The sequence below is a fragment of the Echeneis naucrates genome, chromosome 7 (genome assembly GCF_900963305.1).
Source record: "Echeneis naucrates chromosome 7, fEcheNa1.1, whole genome shotgun sequence".
Classification (NCBI taxonomy): Eukaryota; Metazoa; Chordata; class Actinopteri; order Carangiformes; family Echeneidae; genus Echeneis; species Echeneis naucrates.
Genome location: NC_042517.1, coordinates 9,770,351 through 9,796,615, shown reverse-complemented (window position 1 = coordinate 9,796,615; position 26,265 = coordinate 9,770,351). Strand labels below are relative to the sequence as shown.

The window sequence follows — 26,265 nt, the reverse complement described above, 5'->3', positions numbered from 1 at the left end:
CCCCTGCTTGCTTAGAGGCAATATGTGTCATCGGCAGAATAGCAGATCATTAGAAATATGGCAATATTATTTTTCTTCCAGCTACCATGTATCGATAAACTGTAACCTTTATCAAAATGAAGAGGGGGGATGTGATATATCATTATCTGAAAGGCATGCCACAGCAGCTGCTGATGCTGTGTAGGCAATCCTCTTAGGCCAAAAGGAAGCGTAATTTATTGAACTTCAACACTGTGGCTGTCACTACACGTGCTAGCAGAAGATCTATCGGCAACCCCTTATTCACTTATGATTATTACTGATCATCTGCCCAAATGACTTATCAATAAAGCAGAGGCCGAGCAGATAATTTATCTGTATGGTTTTGTCGATATCAAGTTCAGAGTCAACAGCCTTAAAAGGATAAGGGGCCTTTGGAGGTGATGGATTGCCGTACAAGGCCCCCATGAAAATATGACCCTTTTAATAAATCTTACAGAATCCCTCTTCCACTTCCCTGCAACACCCGTTTCTTTCACTCTTTTTCATGAAAGTGAGCTTCTTTCCTAAGGTTTGTTTGCTGACTAAGTGCAAACCTCACCTTGTAACATCACTTTTTTACAAAGACTTCAAACGCCCTTAACTGTCAAACCTATGAACACAAATATTTGATCCGCTCATTTGTTTCAAGTATATTACGTGTGACATGTAGACCACACATGCCTATGCAAGACCTGTGATTCATACAGGACATTGAAAATGATGAGACAAGCCTGTCCGGGGTCAGTGTAAACTCTGCCAGGATAATTCATATGGCATTCTCTTCATAAATCTTACTCTTAGGACATATGGGGTCACTGCTCGTTCTGTAAATATCTGCCGTTTGTATTTGACAAGAGGCCGTGACTTTCCAGAGTCGCACAATAGTTCTTCATGTTTGCCTTCCAAATCTAACCTTTGTGCGCTAAGCTCTATCTCACCAACAGCTCTCAGTTCCGTCAGAGGCCGCACCTTGCACAGACCCATCTGGATGCAGGGTTGGGTAATACTGTTAGCTTTAGCGGTTGATAAGTGTCAAGCCAATCTGATCTCTCCTTTTTCTCTCAGACAAAGACATCCAATACATTCCTTTGGCATCGGTTTCTTCTTTGCCTTTACTAATGAACTGTATAATTTTCTCACATTAAGCTTTGCAAAAAAGTGGAGATAGCGATAAGGAATCAAATAGCGATTGCATTCGTAATAACCTTCTCGACAAGCTAAGACTGCGAAAGAAAGAGTTTTCTATCAGCACTCCCCTCGATGTTTGCCTTGGCTAAAGCACCTTAAAGTCTTCCGCTTATTAAAGTCATGATGAATATATTCTATCTGATGGACGCCCAGCTTCCTGGTATTTAGCAGCGCAAATTTCTACCCTGCTTCCTCCTCCTCCTGTTTTAGTCTTCCCACCTCACTACTCAAGTTTTGTGAGCAACCTCATTGTCGAGGCATGTTTTTAAAAAGTCATAAGATTGCTCTTGTTTTGGGTCAGCTGTCAAGGCCCCTATCTCTGGGAAGTCCCAAAATAGCCCCATTTTACACCCTTTTAAAGGACAAGCCAGAGAAAGGAGTTGGAACTGCAACCAGGCACCAACTGATCTAATGCTAAAAACCAGACTAATACACATGTATATCCTTATTCAAACAATCTCTAAGAGATATTGGCAAGAAAGTGTAAAAGGTTCATTATCAGGGAGTTCAAGTGATATTGAGAGACCTCATAGAAAAACATTGGAGGCTTGATATCCCCATTTCTTTTTCTTCCTTTTTTGGGCAGTAATGTCCTTTCATTGATTGTGAAGTACTCCGATCAGATTTGCCAGTATCAGGGAGTCAGACGAGTCAGATCCATTTGTTGAGATCATGTTTGACATGATGGTTAGCTCCTATTTTAAAGGCTCCAGCAAAGAGAAACAGAGGCTCCCCTTTCATTTTTCTCCCTTTTTTTTAGCTCTCTGATACAAATACAGGCTCTCTGCAGTTTATTATTCAATACGACTCACAGTTAAAGGCCGTTTCCTCTCTCATCTATACGTCAAAGAGGTCAAAAACCCATCCAGCCATTGCCACCACAATGAAATCCTGTCAATGTGCCAAGAGGCTGCAAAAGTTCCCAATAAATGCATAGCAAAACTTTCAATTTGTGGCTTTCTTGGTGTGGCTCTTGCAGCCAATGGGTTGTCAGTCAGGGCCATGTTTCAAAAAGCCCTGAGGTTTGTTTGCTGCTGGTTCTTTTTGGAAACTTGTGGCTTTGTGACATCCGCAGCCATCCATTGGGCCATGTTGCAGTATTGCCTCATATTATCCAGAGTTGAGGAGAATTGTTTTTGGCAACAGAATGCTAACATTTTCCTATGGTACAAACCTCCAAGTGGGGCCCTCTTCTTCGCCTCATGCCTTAGGATGATGATGAGCATGCTTTGTCTTCTCATTGGTAAATTTCATGACTGGATTACTGGATCGGTCGTTTGTCTTGACCTGTACGTGCAAAACCACCGTGTACATTTCATGGCCTAAGTCATTAAGCACCCTTAGTGCATTTCCGCAGTTTTTTCATGTAAAGGAGCTCTGGAAATAAAATGAGCAGGATTTTGCTTCATCATGTGTTTTAGTCTACGACAGGTCTTGTGCAAACAACGAAGCAGTCCACACTAAGTGTCTTTCCCCATGTCGTGTTTTCTTTTGTCCACTTCTGTCCACTTTTGTCATCATGGCATGTCAATATGAATGGTGCTAAAGTGGTGTTGAAAAACTCCTGACTCTGTCCAATAACAAAAGCTGAGCTATGAAACACTAATAATAGCGGGGCTTTCCCTCCTGCCACACCACAGACACGGTAAGATATACATATACACACACTCTCTCACATACACAAACACACATTTACGCATACCCCTAATGAGGGTCTGGACAGCTCTTGGTGGAAGGATTCTGCAGGTGGCTGCACTTTCATCAAGCCACAACTGGATTTGTTTATGTTTGAGGTCATATGGGCCAGAGAGAGAAGTTTGTGTGCCCAGACATACACTTACACATACTTTCTAATTACTCTCGCTTCGGTGTTTTCTCTTTTCCATAAGACATATTGACATTTCAGCATTTAGCAGGGTAGATACAGAACAAATGGACAATTTTACCCCTCTCAGTGTAGTGGAAAGTCTATCCCTCTCAACATTGGCCTGGCTGTATTTGGACCTGTCTCACTGACACAGAGTAAAAGTCACTTTGAGATGACGGTGACAAGTGCAATAAATCATAGCACCGCCAGTCAGTGGTCAATCACATTTTCCCTCTCTAATTAATAGCTTATTTATTTGCTTGGCGGGGTCCCACTGCAAGACTGTACTATTCTATGTGTATGTGTGTTTCTGTGTGTGTGTGTGCACGCCTACATAAAATATCCCAGTGTTGACAGACTGTCTCCACCTGTCTTTATCTTACAGCCATTGTCGTCATTGCACAAGCCCTTGCGTTTCAGCACTTGAAACACACTTAACTGTCAATCTTTGAATTTTACTTAAAAAAAAAAAAAAAAGCAAAACAACTCATTGGGTCACTTCACATGGGGAAAACAATCTGGATTCAAATTGTATATAATTCAAAGCTTTACAATTAGAATTTTCCTGACAGTCAACTCAGCAGTGTTTCTAGTCTCAAAACTGAGGTTTGGACGATAGAAAGCCACACAGTCTGACCCCCCCCACCCCCTTCACCTGAAACTGAGGGGATATTAAAGAATCAGTAAAACCGCCCATGTCTGCTTGCATGTTTTCTACAGTTTTAGGTTACTCTTGTACAATTTGATACACACACATATTTACACTTGGCATGTAGCTGAGCAGAGCAGGGGGAAAGTCCAGAAATCGTCTTATAGTTGTTGAACGCCTGGTAGCATTTTAGGTGACCCAGCCAAGCTGTTGGTTTTGTAAACTGTTGCAGCTGGTCTTGTGCATTACAAGAGAGAGGAAGTGCATTCGCGCACTCGCTCTCTCTCTCTCCCTGAGTCCCTCTCACCATGTTCACAAGCCCGTTTTTTACATACATACCAGACACATTACCTTAATTTATCTTTCTTTTTACTGAACAACCCAATCAATTTGCTGCTGTATGGTTGTATTGTGTATCCCACAGAATAAGTAAGTGAATTAAAAAGAGAGAAAGTTTGTTTGCTTTAGGACAAAATAGCCATTTTGTAAAAGGCTTCCCTTGTTCATTCAAACCATCTGTGCCTCGTCTTTCAGTCTCAGAAATATAATATATACCCTCACAACATGCTGCTTAAAAAGCCAGAGTTGGTATTTATTTGTTATTTAATTAAACGCTATACAAATCTGAACAGCAGCTCTAAAGTTTTTCAAAAGTGTTTTTTCTTTACAGTATATTACATTACATTATGTTATTATGTATATTACATGCTATCTAAAGGTTACCACTCTATGCACCTGTTTCAAACACAACATGCACACAATAAATTCAGACTCAGGACAGCATACACAGATATAGAACATATTGGCTTTAGTTGCACATACATTTGATGATTTGCTTGTTCATTTGTTTTTTATGTGATGGAAATACATTGATGATATTTTGAATTGAGATGGTATTTTAACATGACCTGCTGTTCATCACTCACACATGTTGTTGTTGATAGAGTTACAAGTGAGAACAATGTGACAAATTTAATTGGCCTTAAAGGAGAATGCATCTCTTATGGGAGATGACATGTTTACTCATGATGTTTGGAACTGATTTCAGAAAGAAGAGGCTTCTGTAAAGGGTTAGATGATATGTAAGCAGGCTGAGAACAGTGTTGTAAGTATCTGGGGTGTAATTGCTCCCATTTGGTGAAGCTGGGAAATAGATCCCTTGACAGCTTAATGTAGGAAATCATGGTATATGCTACATTAGTGCACATATGGTCCATCTGGTTCACAAGTTTAGTGTCAGGATAGAAAGAACAATTGAGGGTGAACTTTTTCTCCAATGTCACAGGTCCCAAAAAATGGTTAAGCAACTGAAACAGAAGTTCTAATAATGGGAGAAGTGGTATTTTCATTGTGTAACTACTTTGACAGAAAAGAGCTAACATCCAGGGAGTGATAGTGAGAATACTGAATATTTTGTTTGTTGCTTCCATTGATTTAGAAGTTAATTTATTGGTAGTTTGAAGTGACAACTTTGGCTGCTCAAATTTTGTGGTTCTTATTGCAGAGCTCTCACAATAAAACTTGTGTCATTGTTGTGTTATTGTACTTCAAAAGGGCCCCCATTTAATTGGAAAATGAAGAAATTTGGTCTTGTGTTCATACACGAACTTGAATGTCAGTCTACTCATCCTCACAGATGGTTTCAACAGCTTTATTTTCATTGGTTGTAAGAAATAACATGATATGGGCCAACTAAGCCTAATATTTTGCTAAAAGTCTGAATTACATGGCTTACACTGCTTAAAAGACAAAAACCTCACATTGAGTGTGTGAGTGCACACAGCCACAAGCTGATAGACACAATTCATAATCACATCCTGGGAATTCAAGCCAGGTATGAAAAGGTGCATAAAATGCATTGCTGTTAGCCAGAATTCAAATAATAGCTCCACAGTTTCCATGTCAGATTCCACAACAGATAAAAGTCTCTTTCCCAGTCATGGTGGGCCACATTGGTTTAGGAAATACAAACTCTAATATAGAGGCCAGTCTTGTCACAACACCCAGACAACACACCTACTGTTAAAGGGCAGATGGGGAGGATAGGGAGCAGGAAAAGGGAGGCTCAAATATGCTATGTGTCTGTGCTTGAGGAAGTTTTATTGGCCTAATTTCTCTTAAACTCAGTGAAGTACCACGTCAATCCCCCACCCTTCCTAAAACTGCTCTGAAAACAGTCTGCATCTTGTCTTTGATCCTCAGTTGCCATCAATGGGCTTCAGAGAGGGAGAGAAAGAGACAGACGAATGGGGAGACTCTGGGTTGCCATTATATGTGAAATGCCCCCTCATTGCAGCAGAGCAGCCACATCTCTTCATCATTCCCCCACTTCCTTCATTTCCTCTGGCAGACACTGGGAGCATTCTACCACCCATCTGCCCCCAGTAAATATTGCTTGAAGGCTTAATTATACAGACACTCATAGACTCACACAGAAACAGTCTGAGTGAAATTTCCTGCTATGCTGAAGCGGAGAATTAACGTCAAATCTTTGGCGTAGTCATTCATCAGAGTGTGTGTGTAGTGTTATGTTTGCATCTGTGTGTATTTTTGTGACCTCTCAGTCCATTATTATATCCCTCTGGTGTCATTTCTACCCCAGAGGATTTGTGTGATGAACTGTGAACACTCTGTGCTCATGTCATCAAGTAGCAATGGTCACAATCCATGGCTACTGTCCCTTGCAGGCCAGGAATCAATATTCTCTTTGATTTAATCACAATGATTTAATAAACACATTTTCTTCTTAATCATATAAATGAAAATTATTCTGTTTCACTACATTAGTTTTGCATGACTGGGTGATTTTTGGGACCATGGAACACTTAAATATGTATCTATTTGTGTTTGTTTTTCTCAGCAGATGATAAATGACCACGAAGAAGCCTCCCCAGACAGCTGCATCAAAAAGGTAGGACAGTTATTCCTGCTAATGATTTGTTATTGTACAGGGTTTCCCTACCCATTAAAGGTATCCAAGTGCTTTTGAGGTGAAAGTAATAAGGTAGACGTTTGTACCAAGCACAAAAGGTATGACTTCAATATTGCCCACATTTGTTCCTGTATAAATCAACTTTACTTATACTGGATTAAATGGAAAGTGTTTCACTGTCTCAGTAACACAGTTTATTGAAGAACAGTAACAGACAATGACCTGCAATCGAGGAAGCCTTGTCTTCAGACAGACTACATGCTGACACTCAATACACCCTGTGACCGATACACGCCATTGACCAGTCACTGACCACTTTATGAGGTGATAAATTTATTGAGGAGGGTGGGCTGTTTGTTTTTACAGCCAGTGTCGCCAGGTCAAGACAAGACAGAAAGAGAGTTCATGTCCATCTAATTGTCCGTGAAAGAACAATGGGTGTTGCTGAGGGGACGCTCTCTCTTTCTAAGGGAGACTGAGGCTGAGCAGGGCAAGCTCCAGTCAATGGCATATCAGCTAAAACCAAAATCAATGGCTGAAAATGCAATAGCAGTAAATTATATTTACTTAAAGTAGTTCTTGTTTATTTATATATATTTTTTTAATTAGGTTCAAGATTTATGGAAGCAATCTATATTTGCATAATGGTACCAATGTGTCAAACACTGAAACCACCTGCATGCTCAAATACAAACGCCTAGTTTTGTCTTAAAAAGTGCAATATACAGCTAAATTCAGTATGTCATCTGGTGGCTGTGGATGTTGCTAGCTTATGTGCTTTGGATGTAGTGATCACAAAAAGTGGAACTGAGATTTGGACTTTGTCTAGAAAGTTTCTATGTGGTTTTTGTCTTATCTTTCATGACAGGATGGTCAAAACATCAGCAGCAGAAAATTGTAGACTAGTTTTCCACTCAAAATCCACCTCCCCTTAATCAAACCAGTGTGTGAGAGGAGAGTAGATGCTGACATCATCTCACGAGCAACCTTAACAAGACGTATTTCACTTAAAATCTCCTTTGGCATAATTGACAATTATGGCCAATTTGCGCCTCAGGAAAACAAAATCATGTAAATTTCCTCATTTGCATTTCAGGTCAAGGGTCTAGTTGCTCTACCCTCTACAAACAGGCAGGCATGCAAATCACACACTGCTTGGTTGATGTGAAATCCTGCATTAGTCAATGAGCTTATTTTAAGAGTTGACCACAAGTGGTTTGGGCTGTTCCCCACATGTTCATACAATGTGGAAAATCCTAGACAGTTCTAGAAACTACCTAATCACCTTCCACATGAGAGTGGCCCATGCACAAACCTTTATATGATGCCAGGTACGTAGACACACGCAGTGCTGGAGATGCACAGTGGTAATCCACACACTCAGACATAAAGTAAAGTTACCTACAGTGTGTGAAACACACACACTGGCCACATCTCATTATGCAGAGTGTGAGTTGCGGTGGGCCCTCATCAGGTGGCGGCAGACCACATGCCTGTTATGAATATGAATGAAATTATACATGAGGCCTTCCTTAAGACATGACTCATTCATCCACATCATACATTCACACAAATACACAGGGCATAGGCTTGCAAGTGTGCATGCACACATACATACGCACACAACCACACCTAAAACACATGGATGTAAACATTAACTTCTTCTGCCTCCAACATTTCATTACCTTTGCTATGCTTGATTAAAGCAGAATTTTAATTGAGTTTCAGCTTGTGAAAATAGTAGTTCACTGCAGAAAGGTGTGTTTGCACGGCTGTGTGTTATTAGTTCTCATTCCCCACTATGCTTTATATTATGGTAAAACAGATATGCTGTTGTATATATATCCACAATGTTATATTATACATAGTTAAATACTGCATTATTCAGTCAATGTAAACAGTTTCACCTTCTTTGCAGAATTGGAGTAAAAGCACTGGAAGCACAAAGATGCCTCTCTATTTAATTTACTCGAGAGGGCATTTACATAGATATGTGATAAGTAATAACATTTGTCCCATAAATACATGTCAATGTCACAAACTTCATGTTTGGCCTAAGTATTTTATTCTCAGCATAAAATCTCCACAATTATACCAGACAAAGTGTAGTACGCAGCACAGATAAACTCTGCATTCATGCAGCCAGAAGCTATTTACCATATATATATATTTACCACTAAAGGACTCTTTAAAACTGAACTTTTGTGATTAAGTGATTCAGAGAAAGATTTAAAGAATAATCAACAAAATTTAAAATCAATAGAATGAATGACAGAAACATTATGAGAAATATATTAAGTGGAAAATAACGATCGTATCAAGCGTGTTTTAAGAAAAAAAAAAGATAATAACCTCACAGTAATATTGTAGTTATTGAACTAAATTCAAAGCACAAAACACAGGCTCATTTAATGTTGTTCAGTCAGTCTGAAGGGAGTGTAAAGACAAGTTGGAGGAATCTGGGTTAAGGCAAGGGATAAAACAGAAGCAAAGATGTTATTGTAGCTTCTCCAGCCCACTTACTGAAAGCTGCCCAGAGCCTTTAGCTGTGTGTGTGTTTGGGTCAGTGGATGTCTGTCTGTGTGTGTGAGGTTTAAGTCCATAGATTCATATCCTGGCCTTGCTTAGACTTGGATAGAGCCATATTGGTTTAAACACATGCTCACATAAATACACATGCATCTTCGCGCTCGGCCCACAGACAGAAAATAAAAGGATCTGTTATCTGAATCTCCCTCTGCTTACCTCATCCATCCTCCTCCACTCATTTAATCCCTCTCTCTCTCTCTTTCTCAAGCATAGAGGTTGGTGTTGTTGGAGCTATAGATCGCTATCAAAAGCTATTGGTGATAGAATCAGGGATTATTTGGTTTGGTTTGGTCCAGCCATACAAAACAGCACTATCTGTCTGTTTAGCTGTCTCGGGCCTGCTTATGTATATTCTCATTCACACCCTGCACATATACTTAAGTCTTTGTGTAGTTTGTGTGTGTGTGTGTGTGTGTGCATTAATAGGGTATGGGAAGAGTTGTGTTTCTTTTTGGATTCCTTGGATTTAAAGGTGGTAGCCAGATAGGGAGACGTCCTCTGCTCCTTGTGTCTCTGTGTATGTGCGTGTTAATCCTCATCTTCAGAAGAGGGATGCTGTCCATCCCAATGTGTTTAAACTCTCCAGCAGATCAGATGGCAGATAATGACTTTCAGATAGACACCTTCCATTCAAGCAGCAGGGAAAATCAATGAGCACTGATTGCTTTTTTCCCAAGACAGTCATCTCCCCCCGGGGCTACTATCTGTCTCTCTCTCTATTTCTGTCCTTTCTCTCTCAATTTCTTGGTCTCTCTAGCCCATTCATGCACCTCTCAATACTGCAGAGATTGAATCAATTCATGCTGCTTTTCACAGAGGATTTACTGTGAAAAGATACAACGGTATATCTCTTTGAGGTCATCAAGTCTGTATTACTCTGTGTCGCTCTTCCTCTCATATTTGTCACTGTGAAGGCGGACATGCTTGCCTAACGCATCTCTCCGAAGCACTGATGCTTTCGTGATAGTCATACATTTCGTTTTTTCTTTGTTTACAGAGATGTTCTTTTATCTTATTCTATTCAAACTCTTGTACTAGTTATTCTGTCTGCACCATGATGTAAATTGCACAGTATATATGTGTTTCAGATGTTGTATTAGTTGTAAATGAGAAAAGGGCAGGGGTTGATATGAACTCTGACCTTTAATTACATTTTTCCCAATCTATGTTGAAAGACGAAGGAGCGAAATGAGGATCGGCTACAGTTGTGATTCTATGAGTGTGTATGTGCATGCACTTGTGTGTGTGAATATCTTTCTTTTCTAGGATCAAGCCGGGAAATTGAGTCTCTAAATACACTAGCTAAATGACCCTAAATGTATGAGGGCTATTATACGGGCAGAGGGAGGCTCATGGGTCACAGAAGTGATCCAGTGCTTCGGGCCATAGTTTACCCCCTGCCAACATCACCGCACTTCCCCATCCCAGCTTCTACTTAAATAGGCTCATGATTGATTGATAATTATGATAATTTGTTTGAAATGATTATCTGGATATTATAATCACTTGCCACCCCAGCGTGCCACGGGGCCAAGTCATTTTTCATAATGTTGAATGTTACAAATACCCCCTGGTTATAGGGGTGGCTCTGTGCGAGGGTGCTTGTGTGTGTTTGGGGAGGGGGGGGACTTGGCAGCAGGTTGCCCAGGGCCTGGACTTGACTGTTCAGTGATGAGCCCAAAGAATACACTCACAAACACATACACAGGCATGCACACACTCACGCACACACTACGGTCAGAGCTTAAAGCTTGGTTTTCTTTGACCACCAATCACCGCCCACCTCAATCCACTCTGAACGGTTTAGATACCGTACATATATGTATTAGATGGATGTATGAGATGTTTTGCTAATTGACTAATTGTTTTAGTCATAATATTAGCAAAAAAAAAAAAAAAAACGCCCCCAAGATCTGAAATATTTATTTGTTTTGTACACAGTTGTAATATAGTTGTAAATTGAGTGTCTTTTCATTTTGGAACCATTTTATCAGTTTTCTGACATTTTCTAGGGCAAAATAAATAATTAAGACGAAAGCATAAATAAATTAAATGTAGATTGGTGGATAGATTTATAGACCAAGATCTTAATGATTTGTCTCCTTCTTCTGCTGGGCAGGGTTTCATTTTAATGGCCCCTCAATGACATGTTTTCATTTGTCTGTGTAACCTGCCCCACAACCCCATCACCCAGGCTGCATCACTATCTTAATCCCCTTCCCCCTTGGAAATATGCACAACCAAGTCTTACATTATCTCAGCTTTAACGGGGGAAAAATGATGACCAAAATGTTCTGAAACCAGAGGAAGTCAACAGAGGTCTTCCATGTTTGTCTGGTGGGTTTTGGATCAGAGCTGGGTTCTTGCAGGCAGATGGATAAAGATGCATTGGTGAAAATCATGCATGGATGAAAGGATTTTTCAAGCATAACTTTTACCTGCTAACATCATCCTGTGCATAAATATTGAAGGTTGAATTGAGCATCAACTGAGATATCATTCAAAATAGTCAAGCATGCATGTTGGAAAGGTTTGTAGTTTGATCGGTTGCAGATGATGGCTGGTTGGCATAGGTAACAAAGGTTTTTCTTACTTCTCAAACCAGCACACAAATCAGCTCTTGTTCTTTGCTTGTGTATTGATTTTGATGCAGGAGTTTCTTTTGGCAGTTCAACAATTTTAAAAAAGATACTAATTTGTCTGAGCCAATCGATCATTTGAAACTGAACCAGTTACAGATGCATATGTCCAGACTTTGGTGGCCCATAGTGTTAATCTGAAGGTCACATGGTTCAGACAAAGTCAGGGTTGTCAGAGAGGAGGTGGGGAGTAGGAGGAGAGGTGAAAATGGAAAGAAATGGTCTTTCTCTTTCCTTGTCCGTCTTCTCTGTGGGAACTGTCCAAGCTATGGTTACTACAGAATGCTGTCATTATGCCTTGTGAGGAGCATTCACTCAAAGGCCACTGCTGTGTTTCACTCTGTTCATGTATGTGTGTGTGTGAGTGTGTGTGTGTAGTGCCTGAGTGGCACTTTTAACTTGCTGTGGCACTTTTAACTTGTGTGTGTGTGTGTGTGTGTGTGTGTGTGTGTGGGCCTTGACTGACGCATCTCTGTTGTTATCTCAGATCAAAACCTGACGTCACACTGGAGTGAAGCGCTGGGAGAGGAATTCAAGTGGGAATGAGAGAAAGAAAGAGCAGAACAGATAGAAAGAGACAGAGCGAGGGGGCGGAGGAGAAGCACGAGGTGATCGGAGGCACTTTCACATCAGCTGGCTCCCTGACCCTTCCCTCTCTTTCTTTTCTTCTGTCTCTCACTCTTTTTTTCCATCCCTCATTCCCTCTCTTGCAGTCTTTGTCTCTCCGTAATCTTTCTCTGAGTAGCCATTCCCACCACATTCTCTGAAGTCACCAAACAAAAGGAGGAGGGCAGTAGTCTGACAGTTGCAGGGTCTGTCATATGAGTTTGCACACACACATACGCACAGACACATATATATATATGTATATGTATATATATATATATATATATGTATATGTATATATATATATATATATATATATATATATATATGTATATATATATATATATATATATATATATATACATATATATATATATATATGTGTGTACGCTCACATACACACATACACACTCACTTATACTCGTGTTTTTATTTCTTTGTATAAGGACATTTTGTTTCTCTCTTGCTTAGCGCTCTCCACAAACATTCCTAAGGAACCAAAACTACCCTCTGAAATGCTTGTAAGTGTATCTTGTTGTGGCATGACATGAACTTTTTGTAATTTTGTGTAATTTTCTTTTGTCTCTGCTTTGTCTATGAATGGCCTGTCAAACACTGGTGAAGCTGATACAGTGACACCAAGGTTCAAGAGAAATGAAATCTTTTGCAAAAGGTCCACAAACAATAGCCTAAATATGCCATAATCAGCAGTCTGTTGTAGCCTCAGTCTGGAGCTATATTGCAAACAGGGCAGAAGACCATCTTGCCACAGAAAATACATCCTGTCAATTCATTCTACAAAGTTTGGAAAGGAGATGGCTACTAAAATGGGAAGTTTGGAGGCATTGGCTAAAATGAGCAACCAAAAACATGTCTCGCAATCCATCTGTGATGCACTAAAGATCAGAAAGCAATTTTCAGATATGAAAAATTAATCAAAGACCTGGACATCCAAATGGGTCAGTTGCCCCCAGATGGTAAGTCTTGGCGTTACCACTTGTTTGTAAAATGTCCTCACGGGCTGTGCTTTTAAGGACATTTGGTGCTTATGCACTTGAAAATAGGCACACAGAGTCCATTAAAGCAGACAGATTGAATGCAGAGGGCAGGCTGGTCAAGCACTGGTGATAATAACATGACAATCTGCATGGCGTTACTATGGAGACCAAGAAGCCAAGGGGAGGTGTAGAACAATAATTGTGTGGTCCTGCGCGTCAAAGATATTTTCTTATGTCAGACAAGGAAGATAAAGGTTCATCTGTGCATGAGAACAGCTGGGTGCATTTGAAACTCTGCATCACAAGGGGTAGTGTGTCTTTGTAGTTCTACTTCATAATGTACAGGTCTGTCTTTTAAAGTCATTTTCAGCTGTGATTGCTGATGAAAGAGGAGGCTAAGAACACCTTTATATCTCTAGAATATTTCAGGAGATATCTTGGCATTTTGTGCTTTAGGGATAGTTGATTAACTAATCAATCCAACTGAAGGAAAGACAAAAACAAACATAGATCCTAGAAGATATAGCAAAATGATAACGTCTATAAAGAGACAGAGTTAAATGAAGAAAGTGAATGTCAGTAAAGATGGAAACCCTCAGAGGGCAGGAGACAGCCGGAGACAGGGGGATGGGGGGGGCATGACAGGGAGGAATGCCAGAATGCCCAAGAGAGGCAAGAACTGCCAGCCCAGTCACAGACACAGTCCGTCTGGGGAAGACAGACAGAGAGTGGGGGAGAGAGGCCGGCCCTGCTAACACAAGGTCATGTGAAATAAGATCCAGCTTTCTCCGCCCATCCATCCATCCATGTGTGTACACATCATCCCTGTTGAAACGGTCCCTTTTGATAATTAAAAAAATTAAAATGAGAAAATAGGAAAGAAAACGAGGAAATCTGGGAGATAGAAGGGAAGCATGAGGTGATGGCAGGAGACAGTGGGAGTGTGTCTGGTTCCAATAGGTCTTAGGGGAGCTTTTAACGATGGAGTGGTAAGTGAAGTGTGCCGTGTGTTGAGGCTACTCTGGTTAACTGTCCTTCAAACTTTGAATATGAGCCTCAAACATATACATACTCATGGACACATGTATGTTCATCCATGATATGTTGTGATTTAGTGCGCCTGCTGCCTGAGATAGGCCAGAACATATATTGGCATTAGTGGCTGGAAGGTTCAAGTCACTGTAGCAAAGTTACTGGTGGAAGTACTTTTGAAAAATACAGAAAAGTTTATATGTATATATCCAGATTAATTCATTTGCATGATTAAGTTTAATAAAATTTTTAATGCAATTAGGGCATCTCAAAATCTCGGCGATGCATATGAAGTTTGTCCACGTGGAGTTGCCATAAATTGCTGTCCAAGATGGCAGCCGGCAGCACAGAGCAAAGCCTAGCATTAGTATACAAGACTGTTCCTTGAAAAGGACACAAAACCCTGGAGAAAGTTCCAATAGAAGATTCTGAAGCGACAAATGCGCTTTTATTTTGCATTTATGAATTAGTATCGATCCTTTATTAGAGGTATCGACACTCAAATGAATCTTGTGTGAGTATCATTATCGATACCACGGAATTGATGCCTCCATCACTAGTGGTCAGCTCATTCAGGAGCTCATGAAAAGCTGACACTGCTGGCTTGCAAATATCCAGGTAACACTGTACATAAGAAGCGTTTAGCTCTCCTCTCCGATAAACAAGTAAACAAGTGATTCTGTCAGCAGCTGGCTAAAAGATGAATAACCGGGCCAAGTTAATGTGAATAATTGTTTACAAAAAAACAAAAGAAAGAAAGGGGTGGTTTGTATTTTTATTTTTATTATTTATATAAAGCAATAAGGACACCATATTGGTCCTTTAGTTCAAATAAGCATGTTAAGTATTTATATATTGTAGTATTATTATTATTATTATTATTATTATTATTATTATTATTATTATCGTAGTATTATTTTTTTGCCCCCACAAAATGAAACACAATTAATGATGAATGAATATTAATCGTGATTAATCTAAAATTTAGTAGTTTGACACACACACTGTGTGTGTAGACCCTAAATCAATTAATCATGGCATTGAAGGTGTTTTTCTGTGTTTATTTATTTTTTATCTATACCTATGGCAGAAAATTAGGATACTTGATCGTCAAACACATTCTGCTCTGAAAAAGTGTATTTCTCTACCTTTCTTCCGTACTTGGTCCTTTATCCTTACTCCCCCCCACCATCCCTTACTCTTTCCCTCCAATCTGGGCTGAACAGTATGGTCTTTGACTGAGTCTTAATCTTCATTACAAGGCATTAGTCCACTGGGGAGGCCCTGTCTCGTCTCCCCACAGCGCAGCCTGGCACTGTCCCACAAGGCACGTCCCGCCACGGTACAGCACAGACACCCTGCCACCCCCCTCACCTCCCAACAGCTTCACCTTGGTCGCCCCTTCGCTCAAATGAACTGTTAAATAAATGGCAGGCCTTAATCCGCACGAAGGAGCAGGGGTGGAGGTGGTAGAGTAGGTGGCAGTGCTGGTCAGGAGAAACAATAGAGCTGGCCCTGGACGCCTCCATTTAAAGCCACCATCAATCATACTCACCATGAGACTTCACTTTCTTTCTTTTTTAGACATACATTTTATCATTAATGACTAAATCTCAGGGAATCAGAACCGCGGTAATCTAAGGCATGTGGCTTGGCACTCATATGCAGCCTGTGGACATCGCTTGATGTCTGATGAAACGTGTGTGTGTGTGTTTGCAAGGACTGTATGTGATGCTGATCTGAAAAGGAAAGAGACATACAATAGTTCCAACTTCCATTCTCTATATCCACTTAAACACTGACATGACCCAGCGTCTCATTTAATACCCATCAAAGAATTTTCTATCTGGTGAAACGGCACGCACACTTAAACAAACACAAAGCCCACACAGCCCATCAGCATAAGACCCATGCACTAAGCTTGCGAACAAGGACAGTTGACTCACTGTGAATTAGATAATTAAAGAGGATGGCTAATTGAGTAAACAGGCATCGGGGCCGTCACCCCTTATTAAGTGATTACAAGGAAGAACACACTCAGTGCTAATTAACACACACGCACTGACACACACTCCCCCACTCACACTCACGGATGTGTGAGAACATGGAGAGTTATCTGTTAGAGAAACAATGATTAGGCCGAGTGGGGGATCCCGGGAGAGACGGCCAGTGAGAGGGAAACACACACACACACAAAGACAGAATGCATCATCCCAGGAGAGGAGATTTCTGTCTTAATACCAGTTCCCAGAGGGTAATCCTTTTTATTCAGCCAACTGCATTGAAACTGAAGTTAACTAGGATTCACAGAGAATGACATCCATTTTGCTTCAGTCATAATGTCCATGGCCTTGACACTGAGAGAGATGGCAAATCAAGAGAAGATGCAGATATTTTAGACATTTAAATACAATTAGAACTCTGTTTCTTTTTTAGTGGTGATTGGTGTCTCAAACAAGACTTTCACAGAAAACATATTTTTCCAATTAAATCTTTGTGTACGTTGATTCTTCTCGACTGGGTTAGTAATGAAAAAAATAGATTTTTACCAAACTCCAAAAGAATGCTCTATACATTGAGTCTAACACACTCTAATTTCAGCTGTGACTTTTTCAATCAAGATGCTCACATGAGTATATTATCATGGAAAGTGTTTTCCTGGGGAGAATTATCCAGAACATTAGCCAGGGAGTCACAATGCTTATTTTGTTTCAATTCTTCTTGGGAAATATAACAGCATGTATATCACATAATTTATTATAACATAAACTGTATCTGGTCAAATGTATACTTCAATATGAATGACTTTTGATGAATGACGTTCAGGCAATTCTATCTTAAAAATGCAAAAAGGTTGGTCCACAGTTGAAACTGTACCAAATTGTAATTTTTTTCTTTGAGTCAAAATGGTCAATTTAATTTTACATAAAAGGAGATTATTACATATTTTCATAACTCATTTTCAGCAAGGAGTTTTTCCTGAATGCACAAGGTCAGCTGTAATATTTTTCCTGAGTGTACAGGATTTTCACAACAGAGTACAAAAGCAGATCAGCTTGGCTTAAAATCCACTTACAATGGGGGAAAAAATGCATTAATTAAGAATCGCTCCAGGGATGGAGTCTGATTATTTTCAGAGCAGAAAAGATTTCTCATGTTGCTCAGAATAACTGTGGTGTGGTGTTATCTGCTAACATCAAGGCCAGCCTTTCTACTCCCCTACTGGCACCATTGTAAGGCTGATTTAAGATCCCCAGCTAATGGGCATACCTGCCTGACAAACATGACTTCATAGCAGGTGACGCCTGTCAAGTATGTCTGAAATAACAGGTAAATGAATTAGCAATAAAATGGACTTAGGGGTAACAGGCGGGGGTGCCCATTATTACTGCTCCTAATCACTAAAGAGATGCCATTCACTTGCCTTAAGAAGACAGCATTTTTCACTGCTTGCTGGCCACCGGCCCCCTCAGAGCCACAACACATTTCTAATGGAAGGCTCTCTGCTTGAGCTCCAACCTCCCGAAAGCCCCCAACCATTTCTTTCTTTCGCTCTCTTTTCTCTTTTCTACCCCACCCCCTCCACCCCCCTTCTCTCCTGTAAGATTATCAGTTTTGATTACTGCCGGCAACAGGCTCTTACCAGCAGTCGGAAGCAGCGTCTCACAGACCTGAAAGGCCCTCAGCAGGTTGCAAGAAGGTTTTGAAATTATGGGGCTGGGCTCAGAGGGAAAGTGCTCTGCGCTGCACTTCGTGGCCATTTAATCAACTCCTGACTTTTGATAGTCAAATAATGGCTAATTACAGTAGCACCTGCCCACAGGGTTAAAGAGTGGAACAGATTTAATGAGAGAAAGAGAGGAAAGACGCTGAAAGGGAGAGAGGAGTAAAGAAAGACTATAGAGAATGTATATTATCTTCATGTCTTGCTGGTTGGGTGCACTAAGTCTGTGTGCCCAGGCATGCTCTTCTGTGCCGCCAGCACTTCCTCATAATTTGCAGTTGTTTTTCTCATACATGGCATGTGATTGATAAGGGTGTCATGGTCCAAAGGGAGAAAAAAAATGTGCATTGAAACACTAAAGATACATTTTGATCAATGGTTTGTGTTTCTGTAAATATAGGGAAAGCTTAAAAATGCTGAAGGATGTTTATGTGAGCTTTATGGTTCCTTTTTTGAGCCCTATAATAATTTTTTTTTTTTTTTTGGGGGGGGTGGGTAATATTAATAATTCATAAATTAATTAAGTGGTTTTTAATGACCAGGATTAATTTCAAATGAATAACTTCATGAAATTGGCCCTATGTCTCTTCATGGTGTCAGTCTATCTCTGCCTCCTTCTCTACATCTCCAGGGAGGCAGTTAGAGAGATAATGAGCGAGGAAGAATGGAGCTATTAAAGGGACAATTTGATAGTTCGCACACTGTGTTTGGCATCCTAAAACAAGATGTGCTTGATAGAGCACACCCAAACACCCCCCTAAACACACACATACATGGCCCAGCTGGGGTGACAGATCAAAGCATATTAAAAATGACCTATGTGTCACTGCATTGATCGAAGGCCAGGTGGCACCCATATATTGAGACTGAGCTGCTTGTTTTCTTTTTTACCCCTCTCTCTCTCTCTCTCTCTCTCTCTCTCTCTCTCTCTCTCTCTTTTTCTCTTTCTCTCTCTCTTGCACTCTATTGTTCAGGCACAAAGGCTATGTAAAGACACGTCAGCGATTACAAAGCTGCAATGGCAGAGCTCAATTACTCAAACACTGCTGTGTAGCGCGCTGGGATACATATGTTTGTAAGTGTGTGTGTGTGTTTGTAAGTGTGTGTGTGCAAGAAAAAGCCTGTGTACTCAAAGTAAGTGCATAGCCCATGTGAGATATTAACAGGGTTGTGGCTGTGTCAGCAGCACCGCACTGTTTTTAGTCTTTCATGTTCCATTTATTTGACCCCTGACCCTCAAACACACATCAGCTTCACTTCAGCCCCCTCCATACGCACCTCTGCACCTTTGCACACAAATACACACACAAACGTGCAAACATCCTTACATCTGCAAACACACCCATGCACACATCTTCACATACAACAGAGTAATCCATTTCTCTGTCTAACCCTCTCTTTGTGTGCTATCACAAACTATATTTGCCTGATCCAATCAGTTTGATTAATCGTGCACCAGACCCCAGGTTTGCAATCAGATGACTAGAGCATAGTACAACTCTCCACACATAAACACATCCACTACTACACACAAAGACACACACTAGTGCTTGTGGGGAAGTATTTCCCCATAGACATCCTCAGTGTGACAGCACTATAAACTGGCCATTTATCAAAGTGTCCCCCCAGTGCACATGCACACAAAAACAGATATATGTGAGCCGGTGTACACACACACACACACAGACACACACACACACACACACATAAATAACAAATAGCAACTTTACTGTGAAACTAAAACCAGTTTACAATTTCTCAACTTTGCTTAATACCATTATCATTAAGCAAGAGAATTAATTCTGCACTAATTTTACATGTATTATCAATATTGTGATGTTTTTTGATGCTGAGACAAAATGGCTCATATTTTTGCAAATGAAAAACAACAACAAAAAAAACAATTTAGTTTATTTTAGCCGTGACAGGAATTTGATGTCTGATCTTTCCGAGTGAATGTTCCCCAAATCTGAATGATTAATGTGTATGTGGGCAGCCTGCTTGTGTGTCCATGAGCCCATTGCCCTTTGGTAGTAGCTGCATAATTCTGAGGCTTGAGTAATGCAGAACCCCTGCTGTTCTTTATGGCGCATGGGTCAATAGTAATAATAAAAGAGATATTCATAGACAAGTGGGGGGCTCTCACTCTGGCATATGAACGGAAGATTTAAAAGCCCTGCTTTTTTCTTTCTCCTGCAGTCTCTCTTACTCTTGGTAATATTCTCTCTCTTTCTTTTTGTCTCACTTTCATTGTATCACTCTTTTCTCCTTTCTCCCCATCAACCTTTTGGCGAGGTTAGACAAAGTGGAGCGAGAAGGGAAAACAAAGAGCTCTCAGATATTCTGGCCTAGCTCTTTGCCTCACCATCCTATTGATTTCCATAAAAATGCATATTCACTTTTAAACAGTTTTCTTGCAGGAATTCTTTTTATTGAGACAGCAGCATCCTTCACAGCATCATATTTTGGGCAAAATAGTTTCATATCTGTCTCACAGCTTCTGCTCAACACTCTGGAGTACGGATCACATAGGTGGGTTTGAAGCAGCTCAATGAAGCCTTTTTTATTGCTGGTCTATGTTCCAGAGGGCACTCTGTGTCAGTAATCAGGATATGGGGGTTATCCTGGCTGACCTATGTATTGAGCCTGCTGGCGCAGCCATTTCCAGTTCTAATACTAGTTAAAAGCAACAACTCTCACTGAGAAGTGAAGACAGTCATTGGACTGCTGTCCTTAAACAATACACCAGGCCAGGAACAACTTACTGCTATCAAATACTTGAGCAGATGTTCAAAATTTTAAACAGACATAGTCAAGACAACACCTATATGGAGTTCACATTTTAATATGTAATTTATTGTTTATTTCTACTAGTAACTTAACCCTTGACTGTGCCTCCACTCCGAGAGTGCTTTCCAAAATGTCCATCCGTGTATCAAAGCAAAAAATAAATAAATAAATAAGACAGCTGCTGGGGGAGAAAACAAGATGTCAGTTGATTGTTTTCCAAAGGAATTAGCTCCGCCTGACCCTCTTGAGCTGAGCCATCTTTTGAATAGCTGACACTTTATTTGTTTTGTCCCTATAACAACAGAATCTCCCCAGCACCATAGTGCCCGCTCACCCTGGTATTGTCACAAACAAGTAGACTCGCTTTTCCTCTCCTTGTCTCTGTAGCATGGAAAAAAAGCCCCAGGCTTTTTTACACAATCACAGGAGGCAATGCTGAGGTATGTGTGTGCTGTGATAAGACAGAGCGATGGGAGACAGATATGGGAAGGGCAGCAGTGGTCATGCACTTATGCACGTAGAATCACACACACTGGCACAGCTAGTCCCCAGAAAGCAAGGCCAAGGAACATTATACTGAAGTTGTTGGTGCTGCAAAAGATTACTCAACCAGGATATCTACTATTAATATTTGAATATACTGTATATTTGATCAAAGATAATGAGTGACAGGGTAGACAAAGGGTGCATATACACAACCTTCTCTTAAGTGTGTGTGTGTGTGTGTGTTTGTTCTGTGTGTGGATGCAGTTACATTACTTGAATGTCCAGTTGTGTGCAGGCGCCCCCTATTGCTTATTGCTTTTCACTTTCCTCTCTGCAGAGAGGACACAAGGGGAAATGTTTCACTTCTGAATACACAGACACACTAACATGGACATACCATAAATGCATTTAGAAACAGTAACACAAATCACATAGTGACCAAAAATTCCAGAGTGACACATTCACACATTATCAAGGTAAAGTCAGACTTTATAGTGAAACAAAGGTGCTTAGCTTGTGGGGTCTCTCCCCACATCACTTCCCTCTCCTACAGCACCCACACATTCACATAATTCTCACCCATCAATCCCGGCATAACCCCGTTTCAGATTCATTAACAAGGATTCAAAACTTGCAGACACAGCAATCACCCCAAGCAAAATAAATTCCTTCATCGGAAGGAGAGAGTCTGTGTGTGTGTGTGTGTGTGTGTGTGTGTGTGCCTGTGTAAATTATAGCAGTGCCGTGTCGTCAACTGCAGAATGGAGCAAGGAATCTGTTTGGACAACTGCTGAATGTTTTGGTTCCCCCACAGTGCCTTGGAAAGCCATGCAGCCGCTGTATCTTTTACAAATTAGCCCACGCTGTCTACCAAGCACTTTCTCTTATCCCCAACGTAAGCGCTGTCTGCCCACCATGGGACAAACCTGGGTGTGTTTAAAGTGGGTGTGGTTTTGAGAGATGAAAGGGGAGGAAAACAGCAAATCATGGACATGACGCTGTTGGAGAGTTTGATATTCCGTCATTGTTTTCCTTCAATGATGCATTAATCTTGTTCTCACGATGGAAGTAAACAGAATCGCAACTTGTAAACATTTATATAAAGCAAAATCCCAATCACTTATTATTATCTAATAATGCATGAATGGTGGATCCACACTCATTTCTCCACACTATTGTTACTTCATGTGTATACTGTGCATTGCATAAATAAGATAGTATTAACAGAAGAGAAAAGAAAGTCAAAAATCTTCAGGAAAGATAACTAAAAAATTAAGTCAGATTGCTAACGTCGCCACAGCGAACAAAACTACAATGTTCAGGCTTGTATCAGTGTCTGAATTTCTTTCCATCTGCTGTCAGTTGTAAATGTCCATCTGTGTCTGGTTAGCAGAACTGCTAAAAGCTACAGTAGGCCGAGGTGGGAGATATTTGATGGAGAAGGTCAAAGCTGATCATGTGACGAGTGGAGCTGCTACACAGAGCGATGTTTTTACTACTGATTTATGACGTAAAAGCACTTGGGCTAAAAACCAATGGAAGAGATCCCATGTGTGAGTCAAGTAGTCGATCTGATGATAATGTGAGCAGAGAAAGTATGGGTGTGTATGTGTAATGAGAAGCGCAACTGTCTGTCTGTCTGGACGTCTGCTAGAACTTCAATATCACAAGCGTGTTGTCTAGCAAGTTGCTCGAATTGTCAAGCTGGATTTTTGTCGACAGATAAAAATCAGCAGGTGTGATTCAGGTGTGAATGTATCAGTTATTGTCAGTGTCGTGTCAAACAGGCCTCAGTTTTTAATAAGAGAAAAGGCAAAAGCTCAAAGCTCTCACTTTGTGATCCAAACAAAACAGAATAGAATTCACCCCACTTTCTTATTCCTTCTTTCCTGTTTTTTTTTTTTTTTTTTTTTAAATGCATGTCTCCTCCTCACGATGTAGCGTGTCACATAGTATTAGGTGGTCCACGGATGAAGAGGAAATCCTCTGGGCCGAGTTGAGTCCCTGCTAAACAGTTTGGGCATTGTTCACCTACTCAGACACCAACACCCCCTCCTCTGAAAAAAAAAAAAAAGTGAATCCATCAGGCTGCTGCTCTCTGAAACTCACAGCATGCCACAGTGGGATAAAATAGTATAAAGGTATGTGTATGTGAGAGAGAAAGATTGAGACAGACATTTATGCCTCATGATGGAGTGTCTGCTCTTACTGAACTTATGCATGAAACCTGTAAAAATGATCAAACTAATACAATTGCATGCTCCTGATTGTACACATTGGCATAATTAAAAATAAGATAAACGTGACAGTTATTCATCTTACTAATTTATACAATAAGTTAGACACATGGGGACGGACTCGTCTTCCATCATAAAAATGTTTATACACTACACAGCATGAATTAAGACTTCTATTTAAAATATCTATGGAGCTGTGGATGATTTGGACCCAAATATATCTTGGCTATTAGACCATAAATCTACTAAGGTGCTTTCATATGGTTTTAATAACGTGCTTATCCAGCACTTAATGTTTCAAGATGGTGTCTGTTCAACAAACGGATGAAACAGAGTACATCTTTATGTAAGATATACTGTAACAGACAGTCAGTACTGTCCATCGCAGCCCATATGGGCCTGACCTCTGCCTCTTATCAGTATGGCATTTATTAAAATGAAAATGTCACATAGCTTGAAGAGGGGGAGGTGAAGGAGAGTGAAAAAATCCAATTATATGGCAGAGTTTCTCTTTCACAAAATGATAATGTCAGCAGCTTCTATGCAAATGTATGTTACACAATCAAAGCAAAGATGAAAATAAGCACTTTTACCATTCATCAATTTTAGGTGATGGATCATTACAAAATGTGACAGTACCTCGTGTGAACTTGCTCTTGTCCTTGGTGGTTGTGCTAATTGAAAAATGCCTTACATCAATCCATCCCCTCCTGACACACAGTTGAATTTTTTATTTTTAAAGAACATAAATATGAGATGCATTGTGAACAAATTGTAAACCTGTGATTTTTGACAACTGTTAAATACCAAAGTATGAACTAGCTCCCGTTGCAGTGATTGTAGTCATAGATGAGCCCTCATAACTAACTCAAGCTTCTCTGTAATTGTAACCAGCAGTAACATGAAAATAACATAAACCAGAAGGAGAATTCTGTCTGGTCTGTATTCATCCACTTTATTTTAAAGGGTCCTGATGAGTGGTTGTCAGCTACAGTCGCTGCCAACATACAGGCTATGCGCTGCCGGCTGTTATCATGGCCAGTGAGTGAATAGTTGTGGTAATTGTTTGTGCCCTTAAAATCTTCTGCCAGGTTTTAATTGTTTTAAAATGCTGAGACTGTTGGCATGTTCTGCGATTTATTCTTTTTTAATCCAAAAGAAATGATGCCTTCATAAATAATACACATTTTCTTCAATGAATCATACACCGATTTGTAAGAAAAACGTAGGATAGAGCACAACAGCTCACTAATAGAGAGGGAATATAACAGGCTTACAACTGGGTGAGAAGTAATAGGATGACTACAAGTTTTTGGGGACCTTTTAGGTCACTGAGGGACCAGCCCACATGTCGATGACCCTCGTATATACATGGCTTCATACGCACACATAAACTTACACATGTGCACTCCATGAAATTCTGTCTTTGCAGCACAAACGCGTACATAAGCGCGCACACATACACAAAGTTAGGCACCCAAAGGCCATCGTTCTCTCTCGGTGGTGCTAGTAATTGAATCAAGCCAAAACCAAACGCTGCCCCTCCTGCCTCATTTCCCCGCCCACCCTCATCTCTGCCTTAAAAAGGTAAGTCTTGTGGCTGATGGAAAGCAGATGTGGACTGAGCCCTGCATGGTAAAGGTGCCGAGTCAGAGCCCCACATCCACCTCTGGCCAGGAATATATCTTCATTGAGGAGAATAAGGGTGTCCACTTACATGTGCTGCAGCACATCAAATCACACTCATCTGTGTGTGCGCGCGTGCACACGTGTGCAACAGAGAGCAGAAGGGTGAATGATAACGCTGAATGCGTCTACTTGTGTGTGCACGTGTGTGTGTCTGTGGACCCCTGGGATGTGACTGACACCCGTCCCTATCACCAGACCCTGACAGTTCCACACGTCTGGCTCCAATATCCTCCTGCTGTTTTTAAAGAAATACCATCCCACACAACCATCCGTCGCATAATGATACTTGTTAGCGCATGTATATGTAAGTGTGTATATGTGCGTGTGTGTCTGTCTGTCTGTGTGTGTTACTACCTTGGCTCCGGCAGTAAGATTGAGTTGCAAAAATTCAATTGGCAACCTGAGGCTTTTTGACAGCAACAGGAAGTTGAGAGTTAAAGTTGGGTGATATAATCTGTCTTCATTATTGAATCTAAAGAAAAAAATAAAAATGAACTTCTTAACTTTAGTGAACAGCATAAAAATAATAAAATCTGCATTGTATTTTTCAACATATGCTGCAATGTAGAGCGTTGATCACACAGAAATTAATTATGATGAATAATGGCCAAATAAGGAATAAGCAGTTCTGCTGACTAATTTTCAAATTAAAAAGAAGAAGAAGAAGAAGAAGGAAAAAAAAATCACCCTGTAACCATGTCAAGCTTGCACCACAAGCTCCAGCACAAGCTATATCACTAGCAGCCCTTCATCCTAATTATGCTATCTACCAGGCTTTTTCTGTTTCAGACCATTATGCTACACCTATGTAATTATGG

The 26,265-nt window shown here is 40.5% G+C and overlaps 1 protein-coding gene across 1 annotated transcript in view; it reads left to right on the top strand.

Annotated features, from left to right (window-relative positions):
* The window catches only part of prdm16 (PR domain containing 16), a 167,779-nt gene that overhangs the window by 86,539 nt on the left and 54,975 nt on the right, over positions 1-26,265 (top strand). The window contains exon 3 of the mRNA XM_029506118.1: positions 6,586-6,636. Within this exon, the coding sequence (XP_029361978.1) occupies positions 6,586-6,636 (51 nt within the window). The remainder of the gene's footprint in view (positions 1-6,585; positions 6,637-26,265) is intronic.